The sequence below is a fragment of the Schistocerca piceifrons genome, chromosome 7 (assembly GCF_021461385.2).
Source record: "Schistocerca piceifrons isolate TAMUIC-IGC-003096 chromosome 7, iqSchPice1.1, whole genome shotgun sequence".
In the NCBI taxonomy this organism is placed as follows: domain Eukaryota; kingdom Metazoa; phylum Arthropoda; class Insecta; order Orthoptera; family Acrididae; genus Schistocerca; species Schistocerca piceifrons.
In genome coordinates, this window is record NC_060144.1 from 175,625,578 (window position 1) to 175,641,999 (window position 16,422).

At 40.8% G+C, this 16,422-nt stretch overlaps 1 protein-coding gene across 1 annotated transcript in view; it reads right to left on the reverse strand.

The window, feature by feature from the left end:
• LOC124805093 (N-acetylglucosamine-6-phosphate deacetylase) overlaps positions 1-16,422 on the reverse strand; it is a 101,692-nt gene that overhangs the window by 45,201 nt on the left and 40,069 nt on the right. Inside the window, exons 3-5 of the mRNA XM_047265531.1 lie at positions 6,806-6,940; positions 711-840; positions 534-622 (exon numbers count right to left, since the gene is read on the reverse strand). Coding sequence (XP_047121487.1) covers positions 534-622; positions 711-840; positions 6,806-6,940 — 354 coding nt within the window. The remainder of the gene's footprint in view (positions 1-533; positions 623-710; positions 841-6,805; positions 6,941-16,422) is intronic.

The window sequence follows — 16,422 nt, forward strand, 5'->3', positions numbered from 1 at the left end:
TACATTACAAATTTACACAGAAAGAGAGACTCAGTGAAAACCCGTTTTAAAAATAAGTTACATGAAGTAACTGAAGAAGTGGATGCACAAATAAAAACTGTCAGCAAAGTAAGTAAAGATAAAAGAGAGACAATTGTACAATGTTGTGAAAAGAGGGTGGGAGCCGTTTTTAATTCCTGTTAGGAAACTCATGAAGGATTAAAGAAATTACATGCTAAAACTAGATATGGATTCAAAGCTCAAACTAAACAAACTAGAGTTAAACAATAAAATTCAAACTGTGTGAAATGAAGCAGAGCATATATTTTCTTGCTTTGAGTTTTGATTAAATGAAGCACTGATTTTAAAAATTCTAACTTCATTGCTCACTGTTGTGCCCCTTCTGTCTTACTGGGTACATTCTTTGCTTTCTGTGTACATAAGTTTTCATGTTACCTACACCTTATGCACAAAAAAAATGAAAAACATAAGTCTAAAGCAGAGAACACAGGTGCATTCAGACATAATTCATCTTGTGCAGAACTGTAACTTACTGGCAGCATAGCATTGAATAAGTGAGTGATAAATGAAGCCCCATGTTTCACAGCAGCTTCTCCTTCACCAAGACTTGCCATAGAATGTCCTGCAGGAAAAAAAAACAAAAACTGTAAGGTAATATCTACGTTGGCAAACTGAAATGAATGACAAAGACAAATGTGCAGTATACATACCTAAAGAAACCGTAATGCCTCTTTCCACAAATTTCTCGATAACTTCAGGGGCTTTTTCTAGCTCTGGAGCTACAGTAACAATTCTCACATTGTCCAAAGATCCATAAGTTTCCAGAACTGAATCAAATCCCTAAAATGTTAAAAGTAGTGTATAACAATAGCCATTTGGAATGCATTTCATAACACTGAATATTATCCACATAATATGTGAATCAGCTACTCAACTTACTAACACTTCACATAGTTGTCCAATCTATAAATTCCTTCACTATTCATATGTCACACTCAAGCAGCTGCACCTGGAAAAGGTATCCATGGGCACGTCCATAAGTACCACAACAACCTATACAGTGTCTCCCACAAAGGGGGTTTACACTGATTGAACTTTAACTGAGGAGGTATTAATGATAACCTGATCCAACTGTGATTCTATGGTGCTCTCATGACTAGCGAGTGTAGCCATTCATTTGTTTTTATTTTGTTTATTTTCAGTTGCCAGTAACTACATTTAAATAACAGTATGGCTAGAAAGCTGCCCTTAGAGCAAAGAAAGTGTATTTTAAAGTATTATTGAAAATATGAACATATGAAAGAAGTTCAGACACAATGGTGGGCAGGGTTTGATTTACACCACTGTCAGATGAAAGATAATGAAACTATGTGACAGATTTGAGAGGGAAGGAAGTGTGCATGAGTTGAAGAAGTGACAGTATGGCAGGAAGAAATCAGTAGCAGACAAAAGAGGGGTAGGCCTAGTAGTACAATCTTTCACGGAATCCCCAAAGAAGTCCACATGACCAGCTACAAATGAATCAGATGTAAGCAAAAAAAAGTGTTTACCTCATTTTAAAGCAAGCAAAGTGGAAACCCTACATTCTCAAGGTGCTTCACATGATCAGCGAGGACAATCTGGATAGGTGCCTCAAATTTTGTGAATGGATTCGCAATACTGAACAGTTAACTGATGTCATTGTTTGGTCTGATGAGATGACATTTAAATTGAATGGAACCATCTATTACTATAATTGTGTGTTCCGAGCAAGATACAATCCCCACATTATGGAAGAATGAACTATTAATCTTCCTGTGTTATCAGTGTGATCAGTGTGGTGTGGTATGTCTGTCAGAGGACTTGTATGGCCATTTGTTTTTGAAGGAGCAGTGACAGGTTAAAGAATCTTACCATGTTGCAGGAATGAAACTGTACCAGCTGTACATCAAACATACTGATATGAAGATTTCCCCCCCCCCCCCCAAACAGTACAATGCACCATCACGTTGCCATTGCAATGTACAGCACTTTTTGGATGAAACATTTGTTGAGGGATTGACAAGTCAATGAGGAAGTGTTGAGTTTACAACCAGATCTTCCGATCAAACACCATTAGTCTTCTTTCTCTGGGGAACCCTGAAGGACACCATCTATGCCAGAAAACCCTGTATGCTGGATGACATGGGAGAGAGAATTGCAACTACCTGTGTATCCATTCCAATGGCATCCATAATGTACGCGTTGAAATGTTCCACAGCTTTGTAGACATTGTATTGCTGTCAACGAAGGACATTTTGAACATCTTCAACATATCATCAGTAATGTCTTGACAGCTATGTGGGTTAAAAACTCATAGTTTTTATTATTTTTGATAGAGTTATTAAAGTTCAAACAGAATAAACCCCTTTGTGGGACAACCTGTGTACTGGCATGTCTTTAAAAATATAACACATTATTTGAATACAATAGTATTTTACTATGCGCAACTGATTCAGCCAGTCCGTTGTGCAAAAACCAACAGTTAATGTGGAATCTGAACCACAGTGTATCTTGGATTTTTTTTAAACCAAAAAATCATTTACAGAGATGCCAATTATTGGAAATAACAAGAAAGCTTATACCAAATAAAGAAAGGGTCTGTATATATACAGTACACGCAATGTCTTTCAGCAACATCTTCCAAACCTCGGAAGAGATCCCCATTATGTTGCACAATGTAGCAACAGCTTTAAATCAAGATTGTATTCTCAATAAAGTGCTGCATTATATGCAAAATGAATGGCCAGACATATTATCAGTTGCAGAACATCCCTATCTTTGGCAATGATTTGCATAATATCAATTGGAAGCTTTCAGGGGCTTGCTTCTCTTAACGACTGAAAATTATGTACACAATGTTGTAATATTACCCTACTTACAATACCATATTTTAAATTTCTTCACTGATCACACTGGGTAATAGGGATGAATAATCTAGAAAGGAAATATGTTTACTGTCCAAAAATGTATGAAGACATTAAACGCCTTGAGCAGAATTGTCAGAAATGCAAAATGCGTCAAGCATTGCCTCCCCAAACTTCTTCCCCATGGCCAGAGCTCACACAACCATGGGAATGTCTCCACACTGATCTTGCTGGACCTATTTTTTGGAGCCAGAGTGGCTCATTGTAATAGATTCATAGTCCTATTTCCTATATGTGGTCAAACTACAGCATATCATCATGGAATTCACTACTAGGTTTCCATTGAATAATTTATCGATTGAGGTACCCCTGTACCCTGGTGACTAATTATGGAGCACAATTTGTGGAAGCTGCTATTAAGTGCTTCTGCACCCACAATGGCATCAGACATCTAACCATGCTACAATTTCACTCCACATCCAAAGGCACTGCAGAGGGATTTGTGTGCTTTTTAAAATTCAAATGGTTGAAGAACTTTGTGGCCACTTCTGAAAGATCTTTAAGCAGTTTCTTAGCAACATACAGAGCAATGCCCATTTATGGCAACACTTTGGTCAAGCTGTTTCACATCTGTCTTCAATGGACACCCTCAATCTGCCATTCTCACTGACAGAGCAAAAAGGAAGATAATACCACAGTGTTCTAAGACAGGACTGCATTGTGAACATACATGTTTGGGACCACTTCATGATCAATTCACGGATCCATTCTGGCTCATCACAGCCACCACTTGCTTACAGTTGTGCCACCCCAAGTTGTGACAAAAGTTATGACATATGAATCAGTCATGCTTGTGCTATCCAGGACAGGTGCCCATCAGCTCCCACCAGCCCATCCTGAAGACTAAGATGGCCACTATCACTAGGCAAATGCATTTTGACAAGTTTTGAGTGGCTCTTTTGCTGTTCCACCCTGAGACTAATAATCTCATCAACGGAAGTTGGCATCTCCAATGCCATCCCCCCCCCCACAAGGGCTGACCAAAGCAGAAGACAGTAAACCAGCCATTAACAGCACCTACCTATGCCAGCAGCAGCACCTGCACTGTGATATCACAAGCTAAGCAACCTGCACTGTGCTGACCAGAATGCTTTTGGCCCTTTCGGCTAATTCAAGGGGGTGCAGATTTAGTAGCTCTGTCGGACCTGGATACTGAAAATACATCATCAATCAAGCCTTCACTCATCTCCATGCATATTGTCAAACAATAGTGACCATAGTGCCACCACTACTTTTAGACACTACTGAATAAGTATTCACACTGCCACGGCTAATGCAAGGGGGCCATGTAAGCAGGTTACTTCAGGGACAACACCCTGCTGTGACAAACTGCCACCATGAAGACAGACATAATAACAAATTAAACAAAGAGCTTTCCAATAATTACTTAAACTACTTTATTCTTGTTCATTTTAATTGAATCAACTGTGGGTTCTTGGTGAGACATTGCAAATTAACTAAACAAACACTGTTTGTGGCCTTGTTTCACAATTTTATAATTAATATTACATCACAACCTAGGTTTCAGGTTATAAGCCCATTTTCAAGTACATTACTGATTCCAAAGATGATAATGCACAGATAAACATGATGACAAGGCAAAGATAATCATCTCAACTTCTTAAGGTATCGAACCATAGCTTAATGTACAATTATGCCAATGACCATTTTTTTAAACAAATTACATACATTATTACACAGCCAGCAATTGCACAATACTGACTCAACTAAAGTTCTGCATCAGCCAAGAACTTTTAACTACGATGGACTGGGGCCCAAAGCTTTGCTTCTATCCTGGGGTTGTGATCTCATCTAAAAGGGGTGAATAACTGAATTTGGTTTGCTCGTTTAATAATAGGGGTGAGGATATACACATCTGTCTTTCAATTTCTAAAATTTCTAATTGGTTGAGTTTGGCCCTCTTTTCCTCTGTAAGACTTGAGCATCTATTGTGTATTTGTGGTTATCGTTCAGGCAATGTTCTGCAAAGGCTGAATCAGGCTTCTTTAATCTCCAGCTTTTGTGGTTTTCTAAGCCTGGTACAGATTGACCTCCCTTGCTTCTTGCTGTTAATGGCTTGCAATTTACAGTCCATTTTTTCAAACTTTTTGCAAACAAAACTGTGTACAACAACTGTTACTGCTTTTTTTCAACTATTAATCAAATGTTGACACAGCACTCTTGATCAGCAGGGTCTACGGCAGTAAAATTGGCACCGATGAGATTAGCATTCACTCTGTCACAAGAGTACAAATACAACTCAGTGCCAAAGGGTGAAACCTGCTTGTTAGAACTTGTGCACTGACAACAGAATTGGAAATCTTCTGGTGCCAATGTCTTGGGAGTCTGCCCAGGGTGACACATTTCCATATTTTTACTGTTTGTTCTTATTTTCAACCTGCACTTAGTGTTGCCTGTCCAGACAGACTCAAGCTGTGGTTGTGCTTTACTCAGTGGCCACTGAGAGCAGGTGCACTGACTACCACGAAAATCTAATTTGTCCTCACAACCACCAGTTGCTGCCTATTGAGCCACTGTCAGAGCTATTCTAGCAATTCCCATCACATCTGAAAGTTTCTACTCCAGCCTTTCATCCAAACTGTACAGCAGTTTTCTTACACCAATCCCCTTAGAGGCTGAGGGAAGATGATATGATACACCCATCAAGTGCATCCTGTGCCGCTGCTTATCAAGAGAGACGTAATCCCTGTGGAAACTGGGGCAGATCCTTTGCTGGATTTTCCACTACATCCTCTTTGTCCCCATAATAGCTGGCACAAAATAGGGCGTTTCTGTTCCTTTGTAACAAATTCGAGGTTTTAGGTCTGTAGAACTCCTCATTGATGTACGCCACAAGGCAACTACTAGGCTGGAGACACGCTTTCCACAGAGGCACATATCATGCCTGAGGTCAACTACATAAAGGAATATATGACTGCCCTATGTGACAGGCTCAGATAAATGCCACCACTGGAATCCCAGGCCCAGTCTCTCATTTGTAAACAAGAAACTTCTTCAAATCAATATCATTTCCAAACTTGTATGCTCTCTGTACTCAAACTCTGCTTTGGATAGTGATACTGCTTGTCTACACTGACTTGGCTATGAGATTCAGATTAGAACTGTGGCCAACAATAGGAACGTTGATCTACTCTACAACATCTCAGCCACCACTGCGGAACTGATCATCTCCAAATCCAAAACAATCATTTGTTCTTTGACAGTCTTCAAATATTTTTATGTTCTAATTTGTGAATGATTCTGTTCTGCATGTAAATAGTATGCTGCACTCTTGCAACACTGAAAAATTTGGTCTTCATAGCTCCATATAAATGTTATTTGCTTCTCACTCTCTGTATTTCAATAGAAATTCAAAAGCATACTTGCAAGCTTGTTTTACCCCTCCCCGACATTTCTTGACACATTAGATACAGATGTAAGTGGTTTCCATATTCACAGTATTCCAGGTTTTCAGCTACTTGCATTTCACAAATAAAAACGGCCACTGTAAGTAATTCATATGAAATTTTGCTTATTTGCAAGTAATGTTTTCATTTCTTACCACATTAATTACACAGATTTGTATATTTCTTGCACCTCCTTCATTTTCCTCCCTTTCATGCAGCTTTAAATTTAAAAAAAAAGCATGTTTTAAAGTATAAGATAGCAATTTAATCTGATGTGATATGGCTTATAGCTCTCTAAATGTCTTTTAAATAATAACCAGGATTCGTGTTATGTTTAACAATTTAATAGTAATTATGGACAGAAAAGACAAACATTTCTTTACTTCCCTTTATTCTACGATACATCATCTGAATGTAAAAATGATTTTTTTCTGCACGATTTGAATAACATACCTTCTCAAATGTCTTAATAAATTGTTCTGGATGGGCACCCTTCTTGAGAGGATTTATGAAGGGTCCTTCTACATGAACACCTAAAACTGTAGCTCCTTTTGGGCCACCAGCTTGTTTCTTCAGCCTTGGTAGTACCTGCAGCAAGTATTGTCCCATAAGTTCATGCAAAAAGACAATTTTAGCTCAATGCGGTATATATCAAGATATGTAAGTACATTGGAAAAATATATCTAAAAACAAAGATGATGTGACTTACCAAACGAAAGCACTGGCACGTCGATAGACACACAAACAAACACAAATATACACACAAAATACTAGCTTTCGCAACCAACGGTTGCTTCGCCAGGAAAGAGGGAAGGAGAGGGAAAGACGAAAGGATTTGGGTTTTAAGGGAGAGGGTAAGGAGTCATTCCAATCCCGGGAGCGGAAAGACTTACCTTAGGGGAAAAAAAGGACGGGTATACACTCGCACACACACACACACATATCCATCCACACATATACAGACACAAGCAGACATATACAGAGGCAAAGAGTTTTCAGTACATTGTAATATGCAATTCAAGGATTTTATCAGCTTGCTGAATTCAACATTTAGCAAGATTGCACAAAAATTACTTATATTTTTCAAGAATTTTCGGCTGTTTGCTTGTCTCAACATTAGTGTGCAGTCTTGTTAGAGGATATTTCAGTTGCTCTTAAATGCAATTACACTGTGACATGAGTCACCAACTGCAATAATGGGCAAATATGTAGCTTTAGTGAAAAGAATGCAGTGGAGTAATGGATTAGTAGCCCAAGAGTCAGCCTGACAATATTACTTCCAATGTACAAATAAGGAAAAAAGCTACTGTTTACTGTATGTGTGTGTAAGCAGAGAAAAGTAACGGAAATTCTGAACTAGTAACAAGCACAGAAGAAATTAGAAATATAATTAGTGATCAAATGACGCTAAAGGAAAAATTTCCCAATTATGAGAATAGCCCCCCCCCCCCCCCCCCCAACCAATTAGTAACACAATCCAATTCAAATCTCAATGTGGACCAAATTGTATATACTGTCATAGAATGGACAAAAAATAACAACCAGATGTGTGTGGTGAATGGCCACAACAGGTAACTTGAAAAGGGTGTCTCTTTGTGCAGGACATTTTTAGAATTGTGAGGTGGGCTCTAATGGATAAAAACATCTATTTATTATAGTTCTGTTCAATAGCATGGCTAATAGTCCATAAAATGGAATATCTTATCCATGCCCACTAACATCTCTGGCACCAGCTCTGTGAACTATACAATAACTGTTATGGTACTGTAATCACCTAAAGGGCATCACTTTCATCCATGCAGATGAAGCTCATGGCAGCTACCATCCTCTAAATTTCCTGGCAACACAATGCTACTTTTCTGCAGTAGTGGTTTTATTCATTTGTAGATCACTTTTACATTATATGAATATGTCGTGGTATTACACAATGAGAACAAAGACCATATTTCATACTAGCTTTCTGCCTGGCTAACTGCAGTGATCATTCTCATGAAAAACTGAACAACACAAGTAAGAGACAGATTGTGTTTCATACTTTTAAATTATTCCAAATCAACTAAATACAGGAGAAAAATACTAATAGGTCATTTCTCATCTCTATCCTATCTTATCCCCACAGTATTTATATACAAACAATGGATCATGTATAAACCATATTTTGTTGGGTTGGGTTGTTTTGAGGGAGGAGACCAGACAGCGAGGTCATCGGTCTTATCGAATTAGGGAAGGACAGGGAAGGAAGTTGGCCATGCCCTTTCAGAGGAACCGTCCTGGTATTTGCCTGGAACAATTTAGGGAAATCACGGAAAACCTAAATCAGGATGGCCGGACGTGGGATTCAACCGTCATCCTCCCGAATGCGAGTCCAGTGTGCCATATTTTGTTGATATTGCTTCAGGTGTTTATGAGCTATGCTTTTATGTCACCCATTCATCTTCACAGTCAGCCATACGGATGCTATGGCTGTCTTACTGTCACCTTTTTTTCCCCAAATGATATGTGTACCTAGTTTGTATGCTAATAAATCACTGTCTTTGGATTCCTCCCCCACCCTACACTCCCCTTACTTCTAGGGATGCAAATTTGTTGGCACCATCATCAGCGAGCTTAGCGACCCCTGAAAACTGTGGATTCAGCATTAATATCAGTCATTTTTACATATCACAGCTGCTCACCCCTACATCCACCCCCAGGGGTGGTAGGGTTATACTATACCCACAGTAATTACACAGATTTTTCCAGCATAATAAATGTTGATGCCCTTTACGCATATGTGGCCATATTTCATTGTCCTGATGACACAATACTTCAATGGTCCAACTGGCCACCATCTTCAGGTGAGATTGCAGGTGCACAATCACACCACAATTGGGGTAACAGCAGAAACAGTGGCTTGCTTTCATTCTGGGAACAGGGCACTGCATGTGTGCGAGAAGTGAAAGGGCTGTCCTTTGTGAAGCAAAGACTTGCAGCAGCACCAGCAGTACAAACTGAAAAAAGCTATGAATGGCAAATTAAGATGCAGCTGATTGAAAACCACACCACTGTTGTTTTATATCTGATAAAATAGGATTCCACATGTTGCTTAAAGGAAATCCTCTGTCTCTGTTAATACCATAATGCCATTGGATAATCGTATTGCGATGGATTCTTTAAGCACACAATCACAGAAACAGGAAGCTGAAGCAATAATTTTCGTCTCTTTAAATGGCATATTTTGAGACAATGTCAGCAACAGCAGACTTTTCAGGCTAGAGCAAACATGTGTGACACTGATGTTCCCCACACTGGACATGAACCGTACAAATAGTTTGCTCAATATATGCCTTTCCGCAATAATAGGGAATTTTAAATATTCCAGGCTTCCTCAGTCCGATATAATTTTTAACACATCCAAGAAGGGCTCTAGTTTTTGGCAAAGACAAAAAGACACTTTCAATATTGTATTTTCTGAGAACTCCAAAAATTCTCAAAGAAACACTCACTGCAAAGAGTAAAAAAGCAACTGATTGATAAGTGTCCATTGTTGGTTCACATGGTGGTCCAAATGGAAAACCATGGACAATCTGATGATCAGTATATCCATTTCGCCTGAAAGCAACCTTAAGATAATCCAGTTCCTGCATCAAATTATCAGAATCTGAAACAGCATAAGCCCTCTTGACCAGTGTATGTAAGACTCCCATGTGCTGATATAGTGGATGACAACTAGTACCATGTGAGTAGCAATCCATACGCATAGGTTCACTGATGACAAAATCTGAAATTTGCACACCATTACCAAAACTGGATGTCCACCGAGTGGCAACAGGTGGCATTTTCAGATGAATCATGTTTTATGTTTCATCAGAAAGATGGCTATTGGCATGTATAGTGTGAAACATCTGAAAGCAAACACGCCATAACAATCATCAGAACGTTATAGTCTGGGTACTTACATTATGGACTTACAGTAGGAACCAGCCCAGCATTTTTCTAAAGTAATTTAGTAAAACTGCAGAACATCTGAATCAATATGGCTGGATGGGGTTTACAGCCTTCACCCTTCCAGATACAAGGCCAGTCTGTTAACAACAGCAAAACCTCCTTCAGTTTATCCCTTGCTCATACTACTGTTTAGTTTACGTTGTTATTATGATCTTCAGTCCAAAGACTCATTTTAGACAGCTCTCCATGCTAGTCTATCCCGTACAAGCCTCTTCAGTTCTGTATTACTACTACAAACAAAATCTACTTGAGCCAGCTTACTGTTGTCAGGCCTTAGTTTCTCTCTACAGTTTGTACCTCCAATACTTCTCTTTTTACCAAACTAGACATTCCTTGATGCCTCAGATATGAAGTTGGATAGCCAGCCTACCTCAAGGGGCACTTGCTGCAGACCTTGCAATCCTAAGGAATGATCCTTGGTTTTGTTTATACATTCATAAAAAGAAGTTACTTCATAATAATAAGGTCCGATACTACAGATAAAGATGTGACAAAGGAGAATTTCCTTGTGGTTGCCTCAGATATTGACTCAGATAGCCAGCACTAGGATCCATGGCCCTCCCTATCACTGATAGCACTCACTACAAACTTTGTGATCCTAGAAGGGGATCTCAGGGACTTATCAACATGCAACCACTAAGGATAAATCAGCCGACCCCTACAAACTCAGGCAGAGAACCATGTGTACCTGAATGTACTATGTGTGAGTTCTACCTGGCCATTCCTTCATTATGGTGTTGGCTACAGACTTGAATTTGGTTTGGTGTTGCTATCAAGTGTACTACAATGACTGCAAAACTTTACTGAGAAGCAGTACGTAACAATTGGCAATGAGATACTTCCATCGTAATGTGTGAAACAGCAATCAGCAAAACTGGGTTTTGAAACCACTGACATATACCAACAACAGCAAATGGAAGCAGTGGAAGTACACCATCAATAGCAAATAGAAACAATGGAAGTACACTATCAAGGGCAAATGAAAGCATTCCAATTGCGAAACAGTGTACTCCAAGCTGCACTGAACACACAGGAAAACTCTGCACTGGTTACTTTAGCATTCCCTTTGTTCAACAAGGGTTTTGATAAGTGGGAGTTGTATGGAGTTGTATCATCAGAGACTGAAGCAAGACTTCAAAGATATAAATTGAATACAACAGATCCTTCTATCAGCATGTGTTATATGTGGAACAGTCATCCAAGAAAGTGGTACAATTGCTAAGAAAGTTGTATCCCCAAGAGGAACCTAATGAGTTGTCATTTTTATGTATTTCCAAAGTATTGCATGAACACTGAAATAAGAAAATGTACTGAAACAGCTAGGTTATAATTCAACCAGTGTCAGAATGCACCTGACCAATCACATCACAAGCAGACTGCAGAGTGCAGATTCACAAATGCCCAACTGTCGTGGCAAATTTAAGTGTAAAATCCCCAGTGCAAAAAATTATATGCAAAGTAGTGAATTCAAGGCAGTGAGATTAGATTAACCACTGACTGCAAGCACTAAGGCATCAGGTTTATTCATTAGGAGACACTTTAAGCATGGATCTTATTGATTAATTCACACAGTCCAGAGCAGTACAGCTCACAGATGAACGAAAGTGTTCCTGTTGTCGTTGGCCTCAGCCTGGGCAAATAAATAGGTATTGTCAGTGGATTCAGTTAAATCAAGTAAGTTTCCTCATAGGGCTTCTCCAACTATGGGATTTAGGGCATGAGCAATAAGCAAAAAAGGTGTTTACATCTCAGCAGCATCCACAAGAACAAAATCATGTTCCTCAGTGATACCGGTATGTCAAACATTTACAATTCACTGTGCTGTTTTAGAGATGCATTTTTCTTTCTTTTTTTCTGTAGGCAGTACAGGGTCACATAGAAAGTGCTTTCTGAGCAAAACTGGAAAAGATACCGAAGAGTAAGCATGTACATAAGACCAGGAGTCAATGCAACTGAGTTACAAGCTTTCCACAAACCTGTTAAGAGAGCTATCAATATGTCAAAGCACAGTAACATCCAGTTGATACAGACACCTCATCCTCTCTGCTTAATTGGCACACATAAATTTTTAAGACCATATCTAATAGTGGCAAATAATAGAATAATTATGTCCCATGATGATAAATGTTTGGGCTAGACAGTTGAAATCATGAGATCTCCATTCAAGATCAGTGAATCCACTACCTTCAAAGATTCTTTATCAAGATATAGAAAATCTTAAGCAACTCATTTGCTGAGCTATTCTCCCCTGAGCTAAATTGTGCAACATACACAACTGTGCATATTAAAAGATGCGGCATTAAGGCATTGAACTCTCATATTGTTATAGACTCTTTCCCAATACCAGAACCAGAAGATCTGTTCCCTTTTCTTAACATGCTAAACATTTGTAAAAGATAAAACATTGGAAAGACCAGGTTGGAGTATCAACAATTACTGTAAGGACAGGCTGTGATTCACCATAAAGATGACTTGCTGAGATGAAGACAGGTGCAATGAAAAGACTGTTGCACTGTAAGCTGTTAACCAGTCTTCCTCAGAAAAGGAGGAAACATAAACACACACATTCACACAAGCAAGCACACCTCACACATACATGAGCACAGTCTCTGGCTGCTCTGACCAGAATGCAACTAAAATGTATTGAATGGGAGTGACAATCCAGAGTGGAACAGATAGCACGATACATGTGGGGGAGGAGGAAACAGTGCTGCTTGGCAAAGCCTGCAGAGACCAGAGGTGACAGGACAAGGCTGCCAGTGACAGTGTCGGGAGACTGTGGGAGAGGGAGAGGGGGGTGAAGTGGAAAAGGGGAGTGGTAAGGAGAGAAGCATGGGAGAAAAAGAGACCAATGTGTGCATTGGCAGCAAGCAATGCACAATGAGGGTGAGAGAATATGACTTGGGAGGACGTGATAGGATAGAAGGGGTGAAAACAGTTGGTTGGAGGCTACGGGAACAGTAGGTTATAGTCTGTTGAGGCCAGGATGATTTTAGGAGCAGAGAAAGTGTCGTAAGGATAACGGCCATCAAAGCAGTTCCGTAAAGCTGGTGGTGGAGAGTAGGATCAGATGGCTCAGGGTGTGAAGCAGCCATTGAAACCAAACATGTTAGATTCATCTGCGTGATGTGCCACAGTTTGGTGATGGCCATTACTCCTGGAGAACAATCGGTTGGTAATCATTCCAATATAAAAAGTTGAGCAATGATTGCAGCAGAGCTCGTATATGGCATGGGTGCCCCTTTGTAGCTGGTTCTTGAGGAGGGGTGGGTGGATGGTAGGAGTATGTGGGGGAGGGCGAGATACGGCACAGTAAATCAGTTTGCAGATTGGGTTTGGGGGATGGTGCCTTCACAAACAGATTTCCTGTGCCATCTCCCCACACAACCACAAGCCTCCCACCATCCCAAAGAATCAGCTGCAAAGGAGTACCCCCTTTGTCACCCAACACTATCCCAGACTGGAATAGCTGAGCCACATCTTTTGGCAGGGCTTTCATTATCTATAGTTATGCCCTGAAATGAATGACATCTTACCCAAAATCCTTCCCACCCTTCCTATAGTGCCATTCTGTTGCCCCACCCAACCTGCACATCCTAGTTCATGCCTATGTCACTCCCAATCCCAACCCCTTGCCACAGAGACCATATCCCTGTAGAAGACCCACTCTCGATTGTTGCTCCTGTTCAACACATTTAAGTTGCATTCTGATCTCAGAGTGTCCAGAGACCATGTTCGTGTGTGTGTGTGTGTGTGTGTGTGTGTGTGTGTGTGTGTGTGTGTGTGTGTGTGTGTGTGTGTGCGTGTGTGTGTGTTCCTCCCCCTCCCCCCCCCGAAGAAGTCTTTGGCCAAAAGCTTGCTGTGTAACAATCTTTTAACTGTGCCAGTCTGCAGCTCAACTTGTCATACTTACAGTGAGCAGCAATCTATCCTTATTGATATTTCTCAAGGATAGAACTACTGAATCGCTATTTGCTGTTACATGAAGAGTCCCAAAAGTTTGTAGTAATTAATGTCCATTTGATCTTTACAAATATCTATGGTTACCATTCAATATAGATACTGCTCTGTCAAATTCTCAAGAATTTCTATAATGATTAATCAACAGAATTGCATCATGTTGCAGCTATCAGGCTAACACCATTGTTAGAGGTAAAAATATATAACAACATATGGGGAACTTGAAATATTTTACGGTCAAGCTGAAGCACAGCTAAAAGGAGGAGGAGGGGCATTTTCTTCAAGAATGTGACGAGTGTCTAAGATTTGTTATAAACGAAGACAGACTACATCCAGAAGAGCTGGGGCGAAAAGCGAGCACTAGCACTGCTGCCGATCCTTCACGATGCTTACACCATACCATGAGCAAGACACGATGGGGACAACACCAGTGGAAGAAGATGCACAAGAAAAGGAGAAAGCAAATGGGCAAAAGACCAGACAAAACATAGGGAAAAGGGTGGGGGGGGGGGGGGGGGCACAACCTGACCGGTTGGAGGTAAGGCCAAGGCATCCATAATCAATGCCAATGTTAACTGAGGGACTCCACTTTCAGAGGGAAATTCAGATACTTAAACCTGGGAGGACAAACCATTTTCACAACAAAAACAGAGGACAGACGTAACCATGCAAGGGTTGCCTGATAACACTCGGGACGAGGAAGGTGAAAGGTGTATTTAGTGCAAAGGGCCAAAAGGCAGGGGCACTCCAGCAAAATATGGATCACCAAGAGGGAGGGGGCCTGCAACTACAAAGGGGGAGGGGCTCACAGTGGAATAAAAAACCATGAGTCAACCTCATACGGCTGTTACAAAGACTGTACAGGATGATAGATTCCTGCAGGGAGATGCAGAGGGCAGAACACCACATGGTGAGAGTCTCCTTGACTGCATGAAGTATACTAGACAGGATGTAGTCCCACACGAGTAGGTCCACAATTGAACAAAAAGAGATTTGACGTAAAGCTGCAAATCTGCCCCCAGAGGGATCACAGAGAACAAGGGGCAGGTGGCCACACCAAAGTCATACGATCGGCAAGTTCATTACTGGGATACCCTGCAGCCAGGAACCCAAAAGAAATCAACTGAACAAGCAGATCAGCAAGAAGGCTGATGATGGCAGAGACCAAGGGATGGCAGGAAACACACCGAGCAAAAGCTTAAAGGCCACTTACTGAGTCCGTACATAACAAAACTTGGGTGACAGAGGACTCTATACTAAAGCAGAGGGCCTGATAAATGGCCATCAGTTCTGTGGTAAACACACTACATGTGACAGGTAAGAGATGGTGTTCCATTCCAACAGAAGACATGATCGATGGCTTTACAAATTAATAGCATCCTGAAATTCCTGTAAGAAAGAGTGGAACAAACAACAGAACACCTTTGCAGTGATGGAGGCTTTCGATCCCCAGAAGAGGTCTATCCATGTCCTGGGTTGAGGAACCAACGAACGGGGGGCGGGGGTCAGGAGAGAATGTGGGGAAGAGGACGCGATGGGGTGATGGAGATCGCGGTGGAGCCCAACCAGTACAACCACATGGAGGTGGGCAGTGGGCGAGCAACGTCCCAAACCCATGAAAAGATTGAAATAGGAGGGGTGAGCAGGGGAAGAGTGGATAATGAGGATATAGGAAACTGGGAGCTGGGACTGCTGAATCAAAAAAAGGGAAGGGACCGAGTGTCAACCAGAAGACTACTGACAGAGCTAGTGCGAAAGGAACCAGTGGCTGAACGGATACCATAATGGTGAACCGGGTGCAAGAGGAGCAGCTTGGAAGGGGCAGCTGATCCATAAACTTAACAGCAATAGTCCAGATGAGACTGAAGTAATGCACGATAAAGAAGGAGAAGAGTCAAATGATTCATGCTCCAAGAGGTGTGGGCAAGGAAGTTAAGAACATTGAGTTTACAAAAACAGCCAACCTTCGGAGGGCAGATATGGCACAACCATGTAAGTTTGTTGTCGGAAAGAAGATCCAAGATATGCAAATGGGGGACCATGGTCAGTTATTAGGTGTCAAGGTAGAGCTCCGTATCAAAAGGGACCATAGTACGGTGACAGAAATGCACCACCCTAAACTT